The 14,389-nt window shown below is 32.2% G+C and overlaps 1 protein-coding gene and 1 pseudogene across 1 annotated transcript; one reads left to right on the forward strand and one right to left on the reverse strand.

The window, feature by feature from the left end:
* Positions 546 to 9,132, forward strand: LOC18595390 (annotated as a pseudogene).
* LOC18595391 (F-box/LRR-repeat protein 2) lies at positions 9,351 to 11,511 on the reverse strand. Its single transcript, XM_018123906.1, has one exon. The coding sequence runs from the start codon at positions 11,320 to 11,322 to the stop codon at positions 9,604 to 9,606; it is 1,719 nt and encodes a 572-aa protein (XP_017979395.1). The 5' UTR covers positions 11,323 to 11,511; the 3' UTR covers positions 9,351 to 9,603.

Below are 14,389 nucleotides of genomic sequence, written 5' to 3' on the forward strand. Positions count from 1 at the left end.
GTAAATATTGTCGTGCAGATGTTCTTTAGTAGTTCACACACCTAAACCAAAGGCAGCCTTCATTTTTTTGCCAAACTTTTAGTATTCCTTAAATGAACAATTACGGTTTTGGAAACATGGGAAATTGAACTGTAACTACTCTTTAGGTCGTTTTGACATTTTAATCCCCGTAGACTAATATTCTTATTTTCCTCACTTTTTACTTAAGGTTGGAGACGTAAATCTTGATTTCTTATCTGTTTATTGCAATTATTTGGGTTTGTAAAATTCAAAGTTACATGAAGACTGACAAAGCAGTTTGGCCCGATTTTAAATATCTCCCGCCCTCCTCCAATGATATGCCAAACGCCTCGTACCCTCGAAGTCAATATAAATCGGAGGTTTTGTTCATCAAGAAGCTTAACGTATACAACCTGCCATCTTTTTTCTTCTTAATTATCAGCCATAAAATTTAGTTAAATAAGCCTAGTTCTTGCTATTTAACAGTCAAGACCGCACATATTCATTCCTCTGCGAAAAGAAAGAAAAAGAAAGGCCCTGGGAGAATGTGGAGGCTTAAGATAGGAGAAGGTGGCAATGATCCATATTTATACAGTACCAACAATTACTTGGGGAGACAGACGTGAGAGTTTGATCCTAATGCTGGCACGCCTGAAGAGCGAGCTGAGGTTGAAGAAGTTCGTCAGAATTAATACAACAATAGGAAACATGTCCGGCCCAGTTCTGACCTCCTTTGGCAGATTCAGGTATAAATAAGTTTTAAAAAGGAAAATTAGAATATAAATCTTAAATAGAAGTGATCAGTCTAAAGTTTTAAATTATTATTAAACAACATTAAAGCATGCAAAATTTTTGGTTATTAATATATTTTTTTCATCTAGTAAATGCATGAAGTGTACTTACATATAGTTTGTTTCTAGGGTAAATACTCTCATCTCTTTAACTTTTAATTATAATTTTATACAGGTCTATTAGTTTTCAAAATAGACAATCTTCCCTAAAAGTGTAAACACCGTTAACAAAATATATAAAATGATTAAAATGCCCATTTTTCTTTCTCTCATTTTTTTTTCTCTCAAACAATATGGCCAACCAGCGACCGACCAACCAGCTCACAGTAGGTGCTCTCCAAGGGACGGGAGCAGTAGATCTGGTGCTTCCGTGAATTTTTTTTTAAAAAAAAAGTTTATATAATATAATTTTTAAAATTAATAAAAAATAAAATTATCTTTTTAATATTGTCACGTCATCAAACTAACGGAAACATTAACAGTTGACTAACGGCTAAACCTATATGTCTAGTAGAAACTATTTTTTAAGACGAAGTGTCCATTTTTTGACTCACTCAAAATTTCAATCAAAAATTAAAAAGATTGAAGTATTTTACCCTTATTTCTATGATTTTGAAAAGATATATACCAAGCTATGTGTGGTCTTTTTTGAGGGGGCAAAATAGTTGGTTGATCTTTCCTTAGCTAGCTCCAATTGTGCTCATGCGGCTAGCTTGCAACACTTTTTCCTTTGAGGAAAATTTGTTTGGAAACCCTTCCCGTTTGAGGCAATTGAAAATTATTTATCAAAATTTTCTTGCTACAATCTAAACTGGAAACTAGTAATAATAACATCCATTTACTATTTGATTGTATTTTTAAGAGTTACTGAAGTACTACTAAATTAAAATTAAAAATTTCTTTCACTTAGAATAAATGACTCACTAAGTACTAATTTTGAGTTCTATATAAAATTTTGAGTAATTCAAGTTTTATAACCAAAAAGCTAAAAATATCCATTTGTTTTAAATCTATTTTTTGTTCTATTTTCTTTCTATTTAAGTGCATGTTTGGCCTAACTTTTTTTCAACTTATCTATCTCTTAAAAGCAAAAGTCAAGCCAAATATGATCTTTTGATAAACTCTTAAAAAAAAACAGTATTTTTTTAAGAATAAAATTTTAAGAAAAAGAGCTTAAAAAAAGGCTCCAAGGAAGAGCTTTTTCTTCTCTTCTTTTAGAAATACAAAAAAAATTTTATTTTTGTTCCAAAAATATCCTCATTTGTTAAAAATAATTACAATATCACCCTCTCAAAAAAAATACATTCTATGATAATTTTAACAAAAATTATAACTTATAAAAAAGAACTTATAAAAAAAATTTACCAAACAATTTTAGCTTAATTTTAAAAACTATTATTTTTTATAAGAGCTTCATAATAGTTTTAAGTTAAAAAAAAGTTAGGCCAAACAGGCTCTAAGAAATTTGATTGTTTTCCGTTGACTACCATACGTAGAGTGTTGGTGTTTAAATTTATGATTACGGCTTCGATTGATAAGGTATTACCCCCTTCATCCTAAACTTAAGTAAAGTGTCAAATGAGAAGAAAGAAGTAAAGATTTGTAAGATAAATGGGATATATATAAACAGAAAAAGGGTGAATTAGAATATAAAAAGATGAGAAGTTCTGGTGAGGTGTGGATCACAAAATTAGTCAAAAGCACAAATTGAGGAAAAGGATGAGGAAGTACTCATAGTTACGAGAGGCAAAAAGTAAGGAAAAAGAAATAACAAAATAATTGCATAATAGTGTCATAAAAGGTGACAGACAGGGGCGGAGGGTAAGCCAACTTGATTGTAGATTAATTTGTCTTATTTTGATTTTTTTAGTTTCTACAGTAACTATAGATAGAGCTTTTTTAGTAATAAAAATTATGAAAATAAGACTCCGAACAAAATAGGTTATGAGTTTCTTGCAGATAATTTAATTGTTTATATTAAAAACGATATTGCTAGTCTTTTCAGTACAGAGTCAATAATTGATAAATTTGAATTTAAGAAATATAGTCGAGCACAATTTTCTTAAATAACTATTATAAGTTTTTTTTTAGTTTTTTTATTTACATGTTATATAAAATTATTGTCTATTATGTATTTTTTTATTATTGGTTAAATTCAACATATTAGTCTTAAAAATTTTTATTTTTTTTTTTTTTGTTCTTTGGTCCCCCCAACAAAAATTGGCTAGCTTTGCCTTTGGTGACAGACATACTTTTCATGTCAATAAATATTTAATAAGAGAAATTAATGTCTTATACTGCTAGAATAAATGCATATTGTCAAGTAATCACTACCTTAATTGAATAAGATGTGTATAAATGCAATGTGGTCGACAGAAAGAAATAAAAACATCAATACATGGACATGTTTGAACACTGGAAAATATTAAGAATTTAGTTTGGGAAAAGTGAAAGTACATTCCTCTTTCTCAGCTGACACTGATTACGGCATATGATGAAAATTTCATATTATATATTGTTGAAGAATATTTTCCATGTGTTGGAGTTGCCTTTTCTTTTTACTTTCATTTCTTCGATGAGCGCAGTCCTTAAAAGAGAAGAACTTCAAACAAACAATTCCCCCAGTAAAGATTAAGGACGGTGAGCAAATCACATGTGAAACAGCTACAGCTGCATTAAGGAGAGGTGTTCATTTATTGTCAGCCCTGCAAGCAAGTGATGGCCACTGGCCTGCTGAGAATTCTGGTCCAATGTTCTTTTTTCCTCCTTTGGTGACTACTCAATTCACTTCTCTTTTCTCTTCGGGTTTCATTTCTTTAAGGATATGCTTGATTCCCAATATAGAATAAAAGAAAAATAAAATAGTTATTTCATAAAAATAAAATAAAGGAGGAATAACTATTATATAGTTAGTTTATGGGAATGAAATAGCATATGAATTATTATTATAATTTATTCTAATAATTGGTTGGTGGGAATATTTTTAAAAATAATTAAGGAATACGTGGTAAATGATAAAAATATCTTTTAATAAAATTAAAAAGTTTATTTTGTTAAAAGATAAAAATACTCTAATAATAGGTAATAAAATCAAAATGCCTTTTTACAATAATTAAATAATATTATCACCAAAATACAAACATATTTTATTATAATTTAATAATATTTTATATTAGAAGATAATTAAACCTTTCATTATAATTAAATAATATTTAATACTAAAAGACAAAATATATTCTTTATTAAATTTAAATAAAAAAATAATTTTCTTTTTATTACATTTATTATAGTCCAATAATAATATTAAATAATATTCTTATAATATTTATTATAACTAAATAATATAAATACATTAAATGATATTTAAATATTTTTGTTTTCTATTTTTTTTAAAAAATGAAGTAAAAAATTTCGTGTTTTTGTAAAGTGAAGGAGAGCGGCAGTAGCTGGAAGCTCCAAAAATGGAATTGCTTTAGAGAGGAGTGAGCAATAGAGAAAAAAAAGAATGAGTTTAGTATTATTTTATAAAGTAAGTTTTGAAATTGTAAAGGGATATTTTTAACTAATCAATTTTTTTCTTATTTCTAAAAATTTGTAGTCATTATCAAGGTCTCTGGGAATGGTCATTTCATTAAATCAAATGTAACTTTATCTTAAGAATAAAAATAAGAGGGAATGAATATTCAATTCCCCCAACCAAGCATACCATAAGAGTTTTTTAAGAATTTTGACAATAGTTTAAGGGTACATATCCATTCCTGATTACTTTTAAGTTAATTTATGCAATGACCACGTTCTAAAATTAAACTGCAGGCCATGGCTTTGTACATAACAGGGCATATTGACACTGTGTTCCCTGCAGAGCATCGCAAAGAAATCCTCCGATACATATACTGTCATCAGGTACATGACTGATTGGTTAAATTAACGGGAACAAGGCCTAGATTTTCGCGTCTTCTTCTCTAATTTATTTGTTTTACCTTTCGTTTCAACCGTCTTGCTTAAACGTAATCATCCATTTCAAGTTCATGAATGTACGTTATTTGTTGTAGAACGAAGACGGTGGTTGGGGATTACACATAGAGGGTCACAGCATCATGTTTAGCACTGCTCTCAACTACATTTGCATGCGTTTGCTTGGAGAAGGGCCTGATGGCGGCCAAGACAACGCTTGTAAGAGAGCACGAAAATGGATTCTTGACCGTGGTGGTGTAACAAAAATACCGTCTTGGGGAAAGACGTGGCTTTCGGTATATGACATTTACTTGTCATAAATATTTTTGCTTCTAGAAAACCAGAAATATTAACTAAAATTTGTTTCAAATGATTATTCTTTGTTGGAGATACTTGGTCTGTTTGACTGGTCTGGCTGCCATCCCATGCCCCCAGAGTTTTGGGTCCTTCCTTCCTATTTTCCCATTCATGCAGGTTCGAAAAATGTTTCTTTGTTAGTGATCAAATATGCATCCTCATCATTAGAAAGAGTTGCTTTCATCTTCCTCCTGGAAATTATCTGCATACAGATTATAATTAAGATTATATTGGTTATTTGATTGCACTCTGCACAACCGGCTTTAAATAAGTATATTATTGGCTCCACACCTTGATATTAAAATTTGATTGCCTTATTTTGTGATTAATACAGCAAAAATGTGGTGTTACTGTCGCATTACGTACTTGCCTATGTCGTATTTATATGGGAAAAAATTTGTTGGTCCAATCACACCTCTCATACTACAGTTGAGAGAAGAACTCCACATTGAACCATATCATAAAATTAATTGGAGGCAAAAGCGCCATTTATGTGCAGAGGTGTGTGTACGAGACTCGCTATATAACTAAGAACTTTTATGCACATCATACAATCACATTATTTTCTCAAGAAATCCTCACATTTGGGATGATTATATATGGGAAATTTTCATTGCAGGAGGATCTTTACTATCCCCATACTGTGTTACAAATCTTATTATGGGGCAGTCTTTACACATTTACAGAGCCTCTCCTTTCTCGATGGCCCCTTAACAAGTTGAGAGAAAGGGCTCTTCAGATAACAATGGACCACATTCATTATGAAGACGAATGCAGTCGGTACATTACCATTGGATGCGTGGAGAAGGTAATGGAATTTTCTAGTACTATATATGAAAATGACCAATTGAGTATGGAAATTTGGATAATTTTATTTGTTGATCCATATGCTACTTGGATCATAAAAGCAGCCCTTATGCATGCTTGCTTGTTGGCTGGAGAATCCCACTGGGGATTATTTTAAAAAGCACCTTGCTAGGATTGCTGACTACTTGTGGGTTGGAGAAGATGGAATGAAAATGCAGGTTAGTGAAAATTTTCTCTGGCTGAAACTTGCAAAAGAATCAGCCTTGACTTGATTGTGATTCCGTAAAACTTTATTCATTTTAACTCAACTTTATACCTATGCTTGGACTTAGTAGAATGTTGTACCATAAACCATAAACTTTTTATGTGCCTTGTGGTTCTAGAATTTATCATTTGGTATGTACATGCAGAGTTTTGGAAGTCAAGTTTGGGATTCTAGTTTCGCTCTTCAAGCTTTGCTTGCTAGCGATCTTACTAACGACATCAGACCTACACTTATGAAAGGACACGACTTCCTGAAGCATTCCCAGGTTCCAATGCATAATGGTGTTTATGATTTTTTTTCCTTCTTGATTTTGTTTGGATTTACCTTTTTAACACCCCTTAAAATTTGAAGGTCAAGGATAATCCTCCCGGTGACTTTAAACGAATGTTCAGACACATTTCTAAAGGATCATGGACATTTTCTGATCAAGATCATGGATGGCAAGTTTCTGATTGCACTGCAGAAAGTTTGAAGGTAAATTGCTATTGTCCAAGGACAGTGCTAACATCCATCCCAGTTATAATGGTTAAAATTTGAACTCTAACGTCGTCTAGGGATTGTATTTTTCCAAAGAACCTAGCTAGTGGAGTTTATAGGATAAGAAAAGGTTATCTTCAATCGCACTAAATCTCTATAATGTACCAAAAATAAAATGTTCAATCACAACACTCCTGACTAGATCCTATATATTGTTTTACAGTGCTGCCTATATTTCTCAAAGATGCCACCAGAAACTGTTGGTGAGAAAATGGAACCAGAGAAATTCTATGATGCTGTCAATGTTATATTATCATTACAGGTATATTAATTGTGGCCCTTGGATTAAGCTTTACTTGGACCCTGTAGACATGGATGTAATAATTAACAGATGCAGCTAGTGTTTGGAATAGTTTAGAAACATATTTACATCCTTAAAAATGTGTTAACTATATATAAAATTCAGGAATTTCTAAAACGTGTTAAACGATAAGCTTATAATTCCCAATAGTAACTTGTGATGGAAAATGTATCCGATTCCAAATTAATTCCCAATGCTTTGACTTGGGTGACTATAATTTGATTGCAATCAGTATAAAATTGTTGCAGAGTCAGAATGGGGGTTTCTCAGGATGGGAGCCAGCAACAGCTGGATTATGGATGGAGGTAGGAACTCCAACATAAATTGAACTAGCCTCTGACCTGAGTCTTCTATTTGCAAACTTATCAAAAACTTTTGAACTTGTCTTCCATTCCAATAGATTTCTTTGACCAGTACTAATGCTTTTAATGTTATGCTCTCAGTGGCTCAATCCTGTGGAGTTTCTCGAGGATATTGTCAATGAGCATGAGTAAGCGCCTTATATTTACCGTCTTCTCTTTGTAATTCTTTATAGAGAAATGCTATTCGGTCACTCAAGAACAAATGAGGCCGAATTCGATTCGATTGACGAAAATTACTCCCGTCATTGTATCAGTCGGCTCAATTTTCAGTCTCCTACCTTTCCCACTGTATAGCACAGCCCTTGATTTATATAGCAATACCCTAGTAGACTAATAAGTAGATTATGGATTGATCCAGGTATACGGAGTGCACAGCATCAGCAATACAGGCACTAGTTCTTTTTACGAAGTCTTATCCTGGACACAGAAGAAAAGAGATTGAGAAATGCATTGCCAAAGCTGTCCAGTTTCTTGAAAACGTACAAAAGCCTGATGGTTCATGGTATGTTTTTCACTAATAACATTATCGGGTTAAATTAGGAGCATGATGAATATCAACTGCGATTGATAAGTATTGCCGTAGGTATGGTGGTTGGGGGATTTGCTTCATGTATGGGACATGGTTTGCACTAGGAGGTTTAGCTGCTGCGGGCAAGAACTACAACAATTGTCTGGCCGTGCGTAATGGACTCGATTTTCTACTTGAAACACAAACAGATGATGGTGGTTGGGGAGAGAGCTATCTTTCCTGTCCAAACAAGGTAATCCTTGTTGCCTATACAATCATATGTTTCTCCAACCTCAACCATTCACCTCATTGTTTCCCAACTTGTTTCTTTTTTACTTGTGAAAACATTTTGAACTAGGGTTACACGTACCCTCTACAAGATTGGAATCTACTACCTACAAATTAAAATTCAAGTTCAAATTCTTCTGCCTGCAGGTATATACACCTCTTGAAGGAAATAGATCAAATTTGGTGCACACTGCAATGGCCTTGATGGGTTTAATTCATGGTGGACATGTTACTTTTGTCATTTGATTAACAACTACTTGCTAATATCTTCTTAATTAAATTGCTCTTGATAAGTATATGCTTCTCACCATTTATAATAGGCAAAACGAGATCCTAATCCCCTACATCGTGCCGCAAAGCTTTTGATCAATTCTCAACTACCAGATGGTGATTTTCCCCAACAGGTAACTGAAAGGACTCTGTTTAAACTTTGAATGCACTAGTGTCAAACACTTCATCTAAGCATGAGAAACATAGCAACTTGTAAAGGAATTAGACACCTACCAGATAAGTTTGTTGTCCCTTAATTAAACCTTTAAATTTCAAATCATGCCATCTTTTCAAGATTTCAAGATAAGTTTCTTTAGAGACTTGATTCACTGATGAACTTTCCATCAGAAGTTGAAGCTAAAGCACACCCAGGAAAGAAACAGAAAGAACTCCCAAAATAAACACTCGGGCAAACACCAACAAAAAAGGCGAGGGAACATGAAATCCAGGAAATGTGCTAGTTACAAATGTTTACTTGCTAATGTTTGATACTTCTTTGCGGCAGGAAATGATGGGAGTTTTCATGAGGAATTGCATGCAACACTATGCATCCTACAGGAACACTTTCCCGACTTGGGCTCTAGCTGAATATCAAAAGCATGTTCCATTGCCTTCGAAATCCATTTGAATGAAGCAGATTATATCCAGGCAAAGACTATTATAAATAAAGTGGCTAAAACTTACTATTTAAATGTCCATGTACATAAATATGTGTGTGTGTGTGTGTATATATATATATAGAGAGAGAGAGAGAGAGCAATCCACTACAACCTTTCGTATCTTTTCATATAATTTATATTTGGTTAATCCAATCATTAGATTTTGTGCTTTATTCACATAAATTATGTATGCTAAGTTTGAAGTTAATTAAAGATGTCTAAGTAATTATTTGATACAATAGATTAAAACATAAAGTCTGCAATGAAATCAATTTACTATAACTTCTAAATCATAGAGAGCTATCTGCACACAATGTATCAAACAATTCTGTCAAATTGTAAGGCAATAATAACTACTGCAAATACAGAAAAGACTAGTTCATATGTGATACAATTGTAGTCATCACATAGCTTCGACAATGCTATTGTGCACATCAATAGTTAAATTTTAAAAAGAAAAAACTCAAATTAAATGGAGATGATCTTTCCACTTCTGTTGAAAAGCTAGCCTTTACAAAGTAAACATCCATGGCGCAAGAAAAAATTCCTTTGATTTACAGTAGGAACAGAACCACATGGCATTGTAATTTTCCTTAGAGATGGCCTTGAAAACACCATCCAAGCTACAATATCTACACTCACATTATTGCACCACCTCAAATTCATCTCTTTTAAAGCTTTGCAGTTTACAACCACACCTTCAACTCCTCTTGCAGTCACATTCAAGCAACCTTCCAAATTCAGATGTGATAGCCTACAACATCTCTTCCCAATCAAAGTCAATGCCTCATCATTAATTCCCAAACCCTCTGCCTGCAAAACCTCTAGTTTAGGAAGTTCAAAGTCTATTTCAAGATTTTTAATCCCTTCACATCTATTAATCTCCAAACACCTAATATGCAAACAACTCTTTAAAATTCCCAAGATGCCTCTTTCAGTAATATGTGAGCAATAGGTGACATCGAGTACTTCTAAATTGGGGCAAACATAGGCAGCCTTTTTTATGCATTCATCATTCAAACTGTTATTCCAAGCCAAATATAGTGACTTAACTCGAGGATTTACCACTATTTCAGTTGGAAATTCTTCCACTCCGATATTGGTTCTCTCCATATTGATAATGCTTAACAAAGGACAGTTTTTCGTAAGATTGAAGAAAGTTGAATTCGTTAACTTCGAGCATAAACTAAGGTTTGTAAAGGTTAAATTACCAAGAAACTTGGTCAATTCCATCATGGACTCATCATTGAGAAAATTTGCTCCTTCAAGATCTAAGTATGTAAGAGACTGGTATTTAGATAAGAGAAAATAAATCCCATCAAATGTATAACAAAAGCAACGAGAGAGAACAAGTTTGGTCAGTGGAAGGCATGCTTCAGCAACTAAACACAACAATTCATCAGATATAAACGAATTTGAGAGATCAAGCTCACATAAACCTCTTGCATATGCAAACGAATCCTTAAAACATAAATCTATTGAAGGAATTCCAATTCCATTCATCGAAATCGACTTCAAATTACCACTTTTAAGCATAGCCAAAGCAATTCCATTCTGGGTAATGAAATCGCAATCACGGATCCCAATTTCACTCAAAAACAAACAATTCAACGATAAACTAACAAGAGCTTGATCGGTTATAAACGGATTACCAGAAAGATCAATCTTCTGCAATCTCCTGAGCCTCGAGGCCAAGCCAAGGATCCCATAATCAGTAACCAAACCCGGAAAACTCCTTGAATCCAACGATCCATTGGGGGAAAACCCACATCCATGGTCAGGGTAGCTAATATCAACCGCTTCAAGAAAAGGGAAACAGTTCCCGATCTCAATCAAATCAGAGTCTTTCAAGTACACAATTTTTGAGCAATTCAGTTCTTTCAAATTCCTCAATTTGGAACCCAGCTGTTTCAAACCCAATAAAGGAAAACTCGTTTGGTTTGAAACGTCGAGGGATATTAAGGGCAACCCAGATTGTGAAATCTGGGAAAGAACAGAATCGAGACTGCCGTGAAAGTCACGGAAAATGATTGTGTGGAGATTTGGGAAACGGCGGAGAAGACGAGGGAGGGATTCCAAGGTTGCGTCAGTGATTGTGAGCGTGTGACGGAGATGATTGGTGATGGAGAGAAACATGTTGCAGACTAAAGAGAGAGGTTCGAAATAGCGATGGTGTTGTAATAAACTGAAAATTGATTCCCAGCATTCTTGCGGTAGTTCCATTGTCAGTTTCTTTCAGCGGGAGAGAAGACAATGGAGGAGGCCAGAGAAAGAGAAAAGAAAAGAGTGATTTTAAGCTTGGGAAGTAGCTGGACAACGGGCAAGACCAGCGAAAAGCATATGTAATGCAAGGATTCTTTTCAAAATCCAGATGATGGCTCCTATTTGAAACTTTTTCTTTTTCCGTTCCATTTGATAACTTTATTCCATAAAAAGCATCTCATTTCTTTTTCCCCCATACCCAATTAAATTTTAAATACAATAAAATAGGAAATTTTTTATTTCTTTTATTTTTGCTGCAAAATAATTTAATTGGGATTTACCTAATTCATTTTTAATTGTTCCAACAATCAAAAATAATATAATTGAAGACACATCTAGCTATTTGAGTTTAAAGTTTTATTTTCAAAGATTCTGAATTCCAATCCATTATAAACAAAATTGAATTTATAAATTAGGAAAGATTATTTCATTATCATATGAATAAAACTTTTCATATACCTCAAACATAAAAAACTTAATGCCATTTTAGACATAATATAAGTTCAATGAAAATAATTGAGGCCTTTCCTTGGCAAGTAGAGTAGGAATTTCAATTTCCTTAACATCTAAGTCTCCTATCTTATGGAATCTGTTTGTGCTTATCTAGACTGACTTTACATCCTATTCAACTTTTCCCCCTTGCACGTCTACCACTATACCAAATAAACTTGAAAGGAAGCAATTATTCTGGGGATTTTGATTTCTGATATTGAAGTTCAGTGAATAACAATCAAAGTTTTTCTTTTTAATCAAGTTATTCAAGTTCGAGCCAATTTTTTTGTTAATTTTAATAATCTACTAGCATTAATTATCGCCTCGAAATTAACACCGGATCATTCAAGTAATTTTGGATTTTAATTATTGTGTTTTTCAATTGGTGTTTAGCTTGTATGTTTTGACCTGTTAATCTACATTAGTATATTAGTAAATGTAAAGAACACATTAGTAGTATTTTTGCCAAAATGAAAGTAGAAAAATGAGAAAAAAAAAACAAATAAAGTTAGTTATCAGGACACCCTTTGTCGCATAAGTTGAAAAAAAAACGTTTTCTTTTTTTTTAAATAATAATAAAAAAAAAGACACAATCATGTCAATCAACAATGCTTTCTCCATAGAAAATAGTTCTCTTATTTTCTTGTTTTTTATTTTTTCAATTTTACGAGATTGGTTTTTTGAAACTAAGATAATTTCTCTTGCACTATAAAAAAAATTTACTTTCTTCAACGAAATTTTTTGTAAGTAAAAGTCAAAATCCATTGAAAATAAATTTTGGTAAAGAATTTTTGAGGAAAATTTCACAGGAAAATATGTCATTAAAAACCTAATCGATAATGCCAATGAATGAAATTTTGTTAGTAAAACTTTGGATTTTTCAATTGAAAATTCTATCGAAAAAGGTTTAAAAATGTCAAAAAATTGGATTAATTCATTGATAATTATACCATCAAATTAGTCACAAAAGAATAAATTTATCGAAGAAATTCTCAAGTCTCAAGCTTGGAAGAATTGAAGAAATTTCAAAAATATTAATATTAGGTTTTAAGATTTTTTCAAGAAATTGCTCTTCGATCTTGTCCCAACCTAAGGAAAAAGATTAATTCCATTTGTTCAAGATAAAGTCATCAATACCCTTGAAGTGGATTTGCTTAAAAAATGCATAATATCTAAAAAAAGTCCCTAAACTATTTTTAAAAAATTCAAATAAACTTTTATTCTTTAGTGTGTTTAATTAAACCCTTATACTTTTGTTTTAAGGCAAATAAGCTTTTATATTTTTATTTTAAGCTAAATAAACTCTTCTAACTAATAGTTGATTTAGTTAAAAAGTCATTCATCAGTTTATATCATGTGCAGTTGATGTAGTGTATTGGTATGTTATAAAGGATGATGACGTGGTATGATGATGTGATGTTATGACATTGCCATACATGTGGCATTTTTTTTCCCTCCATGTCAGTACCACATCAATAGTAAATGAGTATAGAATGATAACTAACATTTTGACTAATGCCAATTATTCAAATAAGTCATTATTCGTTAATTACATTTAATCAAACCTTTATATTTTTATTTTGATCCAAAGAAATCGTTATAACTAATGGTTGATTAATTGTTATTAGTCTAAATGTCACTTATTATTTTAGTCATGAGGTACTAACATGGGATGTTGATATGTTATAATGGATGATGATATAGCATACTAATGTGATATGATGATATGACCATATGACATTTTTAACCTTTACTTTAGCGTCATTTCAATGTCACTGGATATAAAATAACCTCTACTTTAGTGTCATGGGATGTTTTTTGGTATATGCTGCAAAAGCCTTTCCTTTATCTTCTTGTGATCTTTTTGGTGCCATTAAAATAGAGTTTTGATTTAGCGCTGAAGGTTTGAAAATAGGTTGTTGGTTTCTTATGTGTTGAACTAATTTCTTTTTTGAAGGTTGTGTATTCTCAAAATACTTGAATAAAAATCTAATATATAGTTGTGATAAGAAAGGATTGGTTGAAAGGTTTCAACCTTTTTTGTCACGACCCGGCACTCCCTTCGAGCCCGTGACAACCGTCGCGAAGTCTCGATAGACATTCATTACCCGAAATATCAACCGAAACCTCGCAAGGCTCTTGCATCAGTTTTCCACTTCCCCTTTGAGCAATAGTTACTAAATATCGAGTTTTAAGATAATATAAACTATTTTAGATCAAAAACAATCAAAATAAAATTTTCGCCACACATGGGTATTTTGGTCATTTTTACCCGAAAATATCGAAACCTGATAAAAATACAACATATGGTATAAAGATATCTATTTTCGATAAAAAAAATTTTTGTAATCTAAATCATCCATTTGGAGTGAAAAGTTAGCTAATTAGACTAAATAAAAATATTCGATAATATATTCTATTTTCTTATAAAACAATTTTTATAGAACTATGCATAAATAATTTTTGTAGCGTAAAAACAAAATAAATTCATACACATAGTGATACAGTAAACCAGGTATTCAAAATTATCCTACAG

Source organism: Theobroma cacao, chromosome 6 (assembly GCF_000208745.1).
Source record: "Theobroma cacao cultivar B97-61/B2 chromosome 6, Criollo_cocoa_genome_V2, whole genome shotgun sequence".
Lineage (NCBI taxonomy): Eukaryota > Viridiplantae > Streptophyta > Magnoliopsida > Malvales > Malvaceae > Theobroma > Theobroma cacao.

Excerpts from the sequence above, each read along its gene's own strand:
- LOC18595391 (XM_018123906.1), bottom strand. The coding sequence starts at position 11,322 with ATGGAACTACCGCAAGAATGCTGGGAATCAATTTTCAGTTTATTACAA.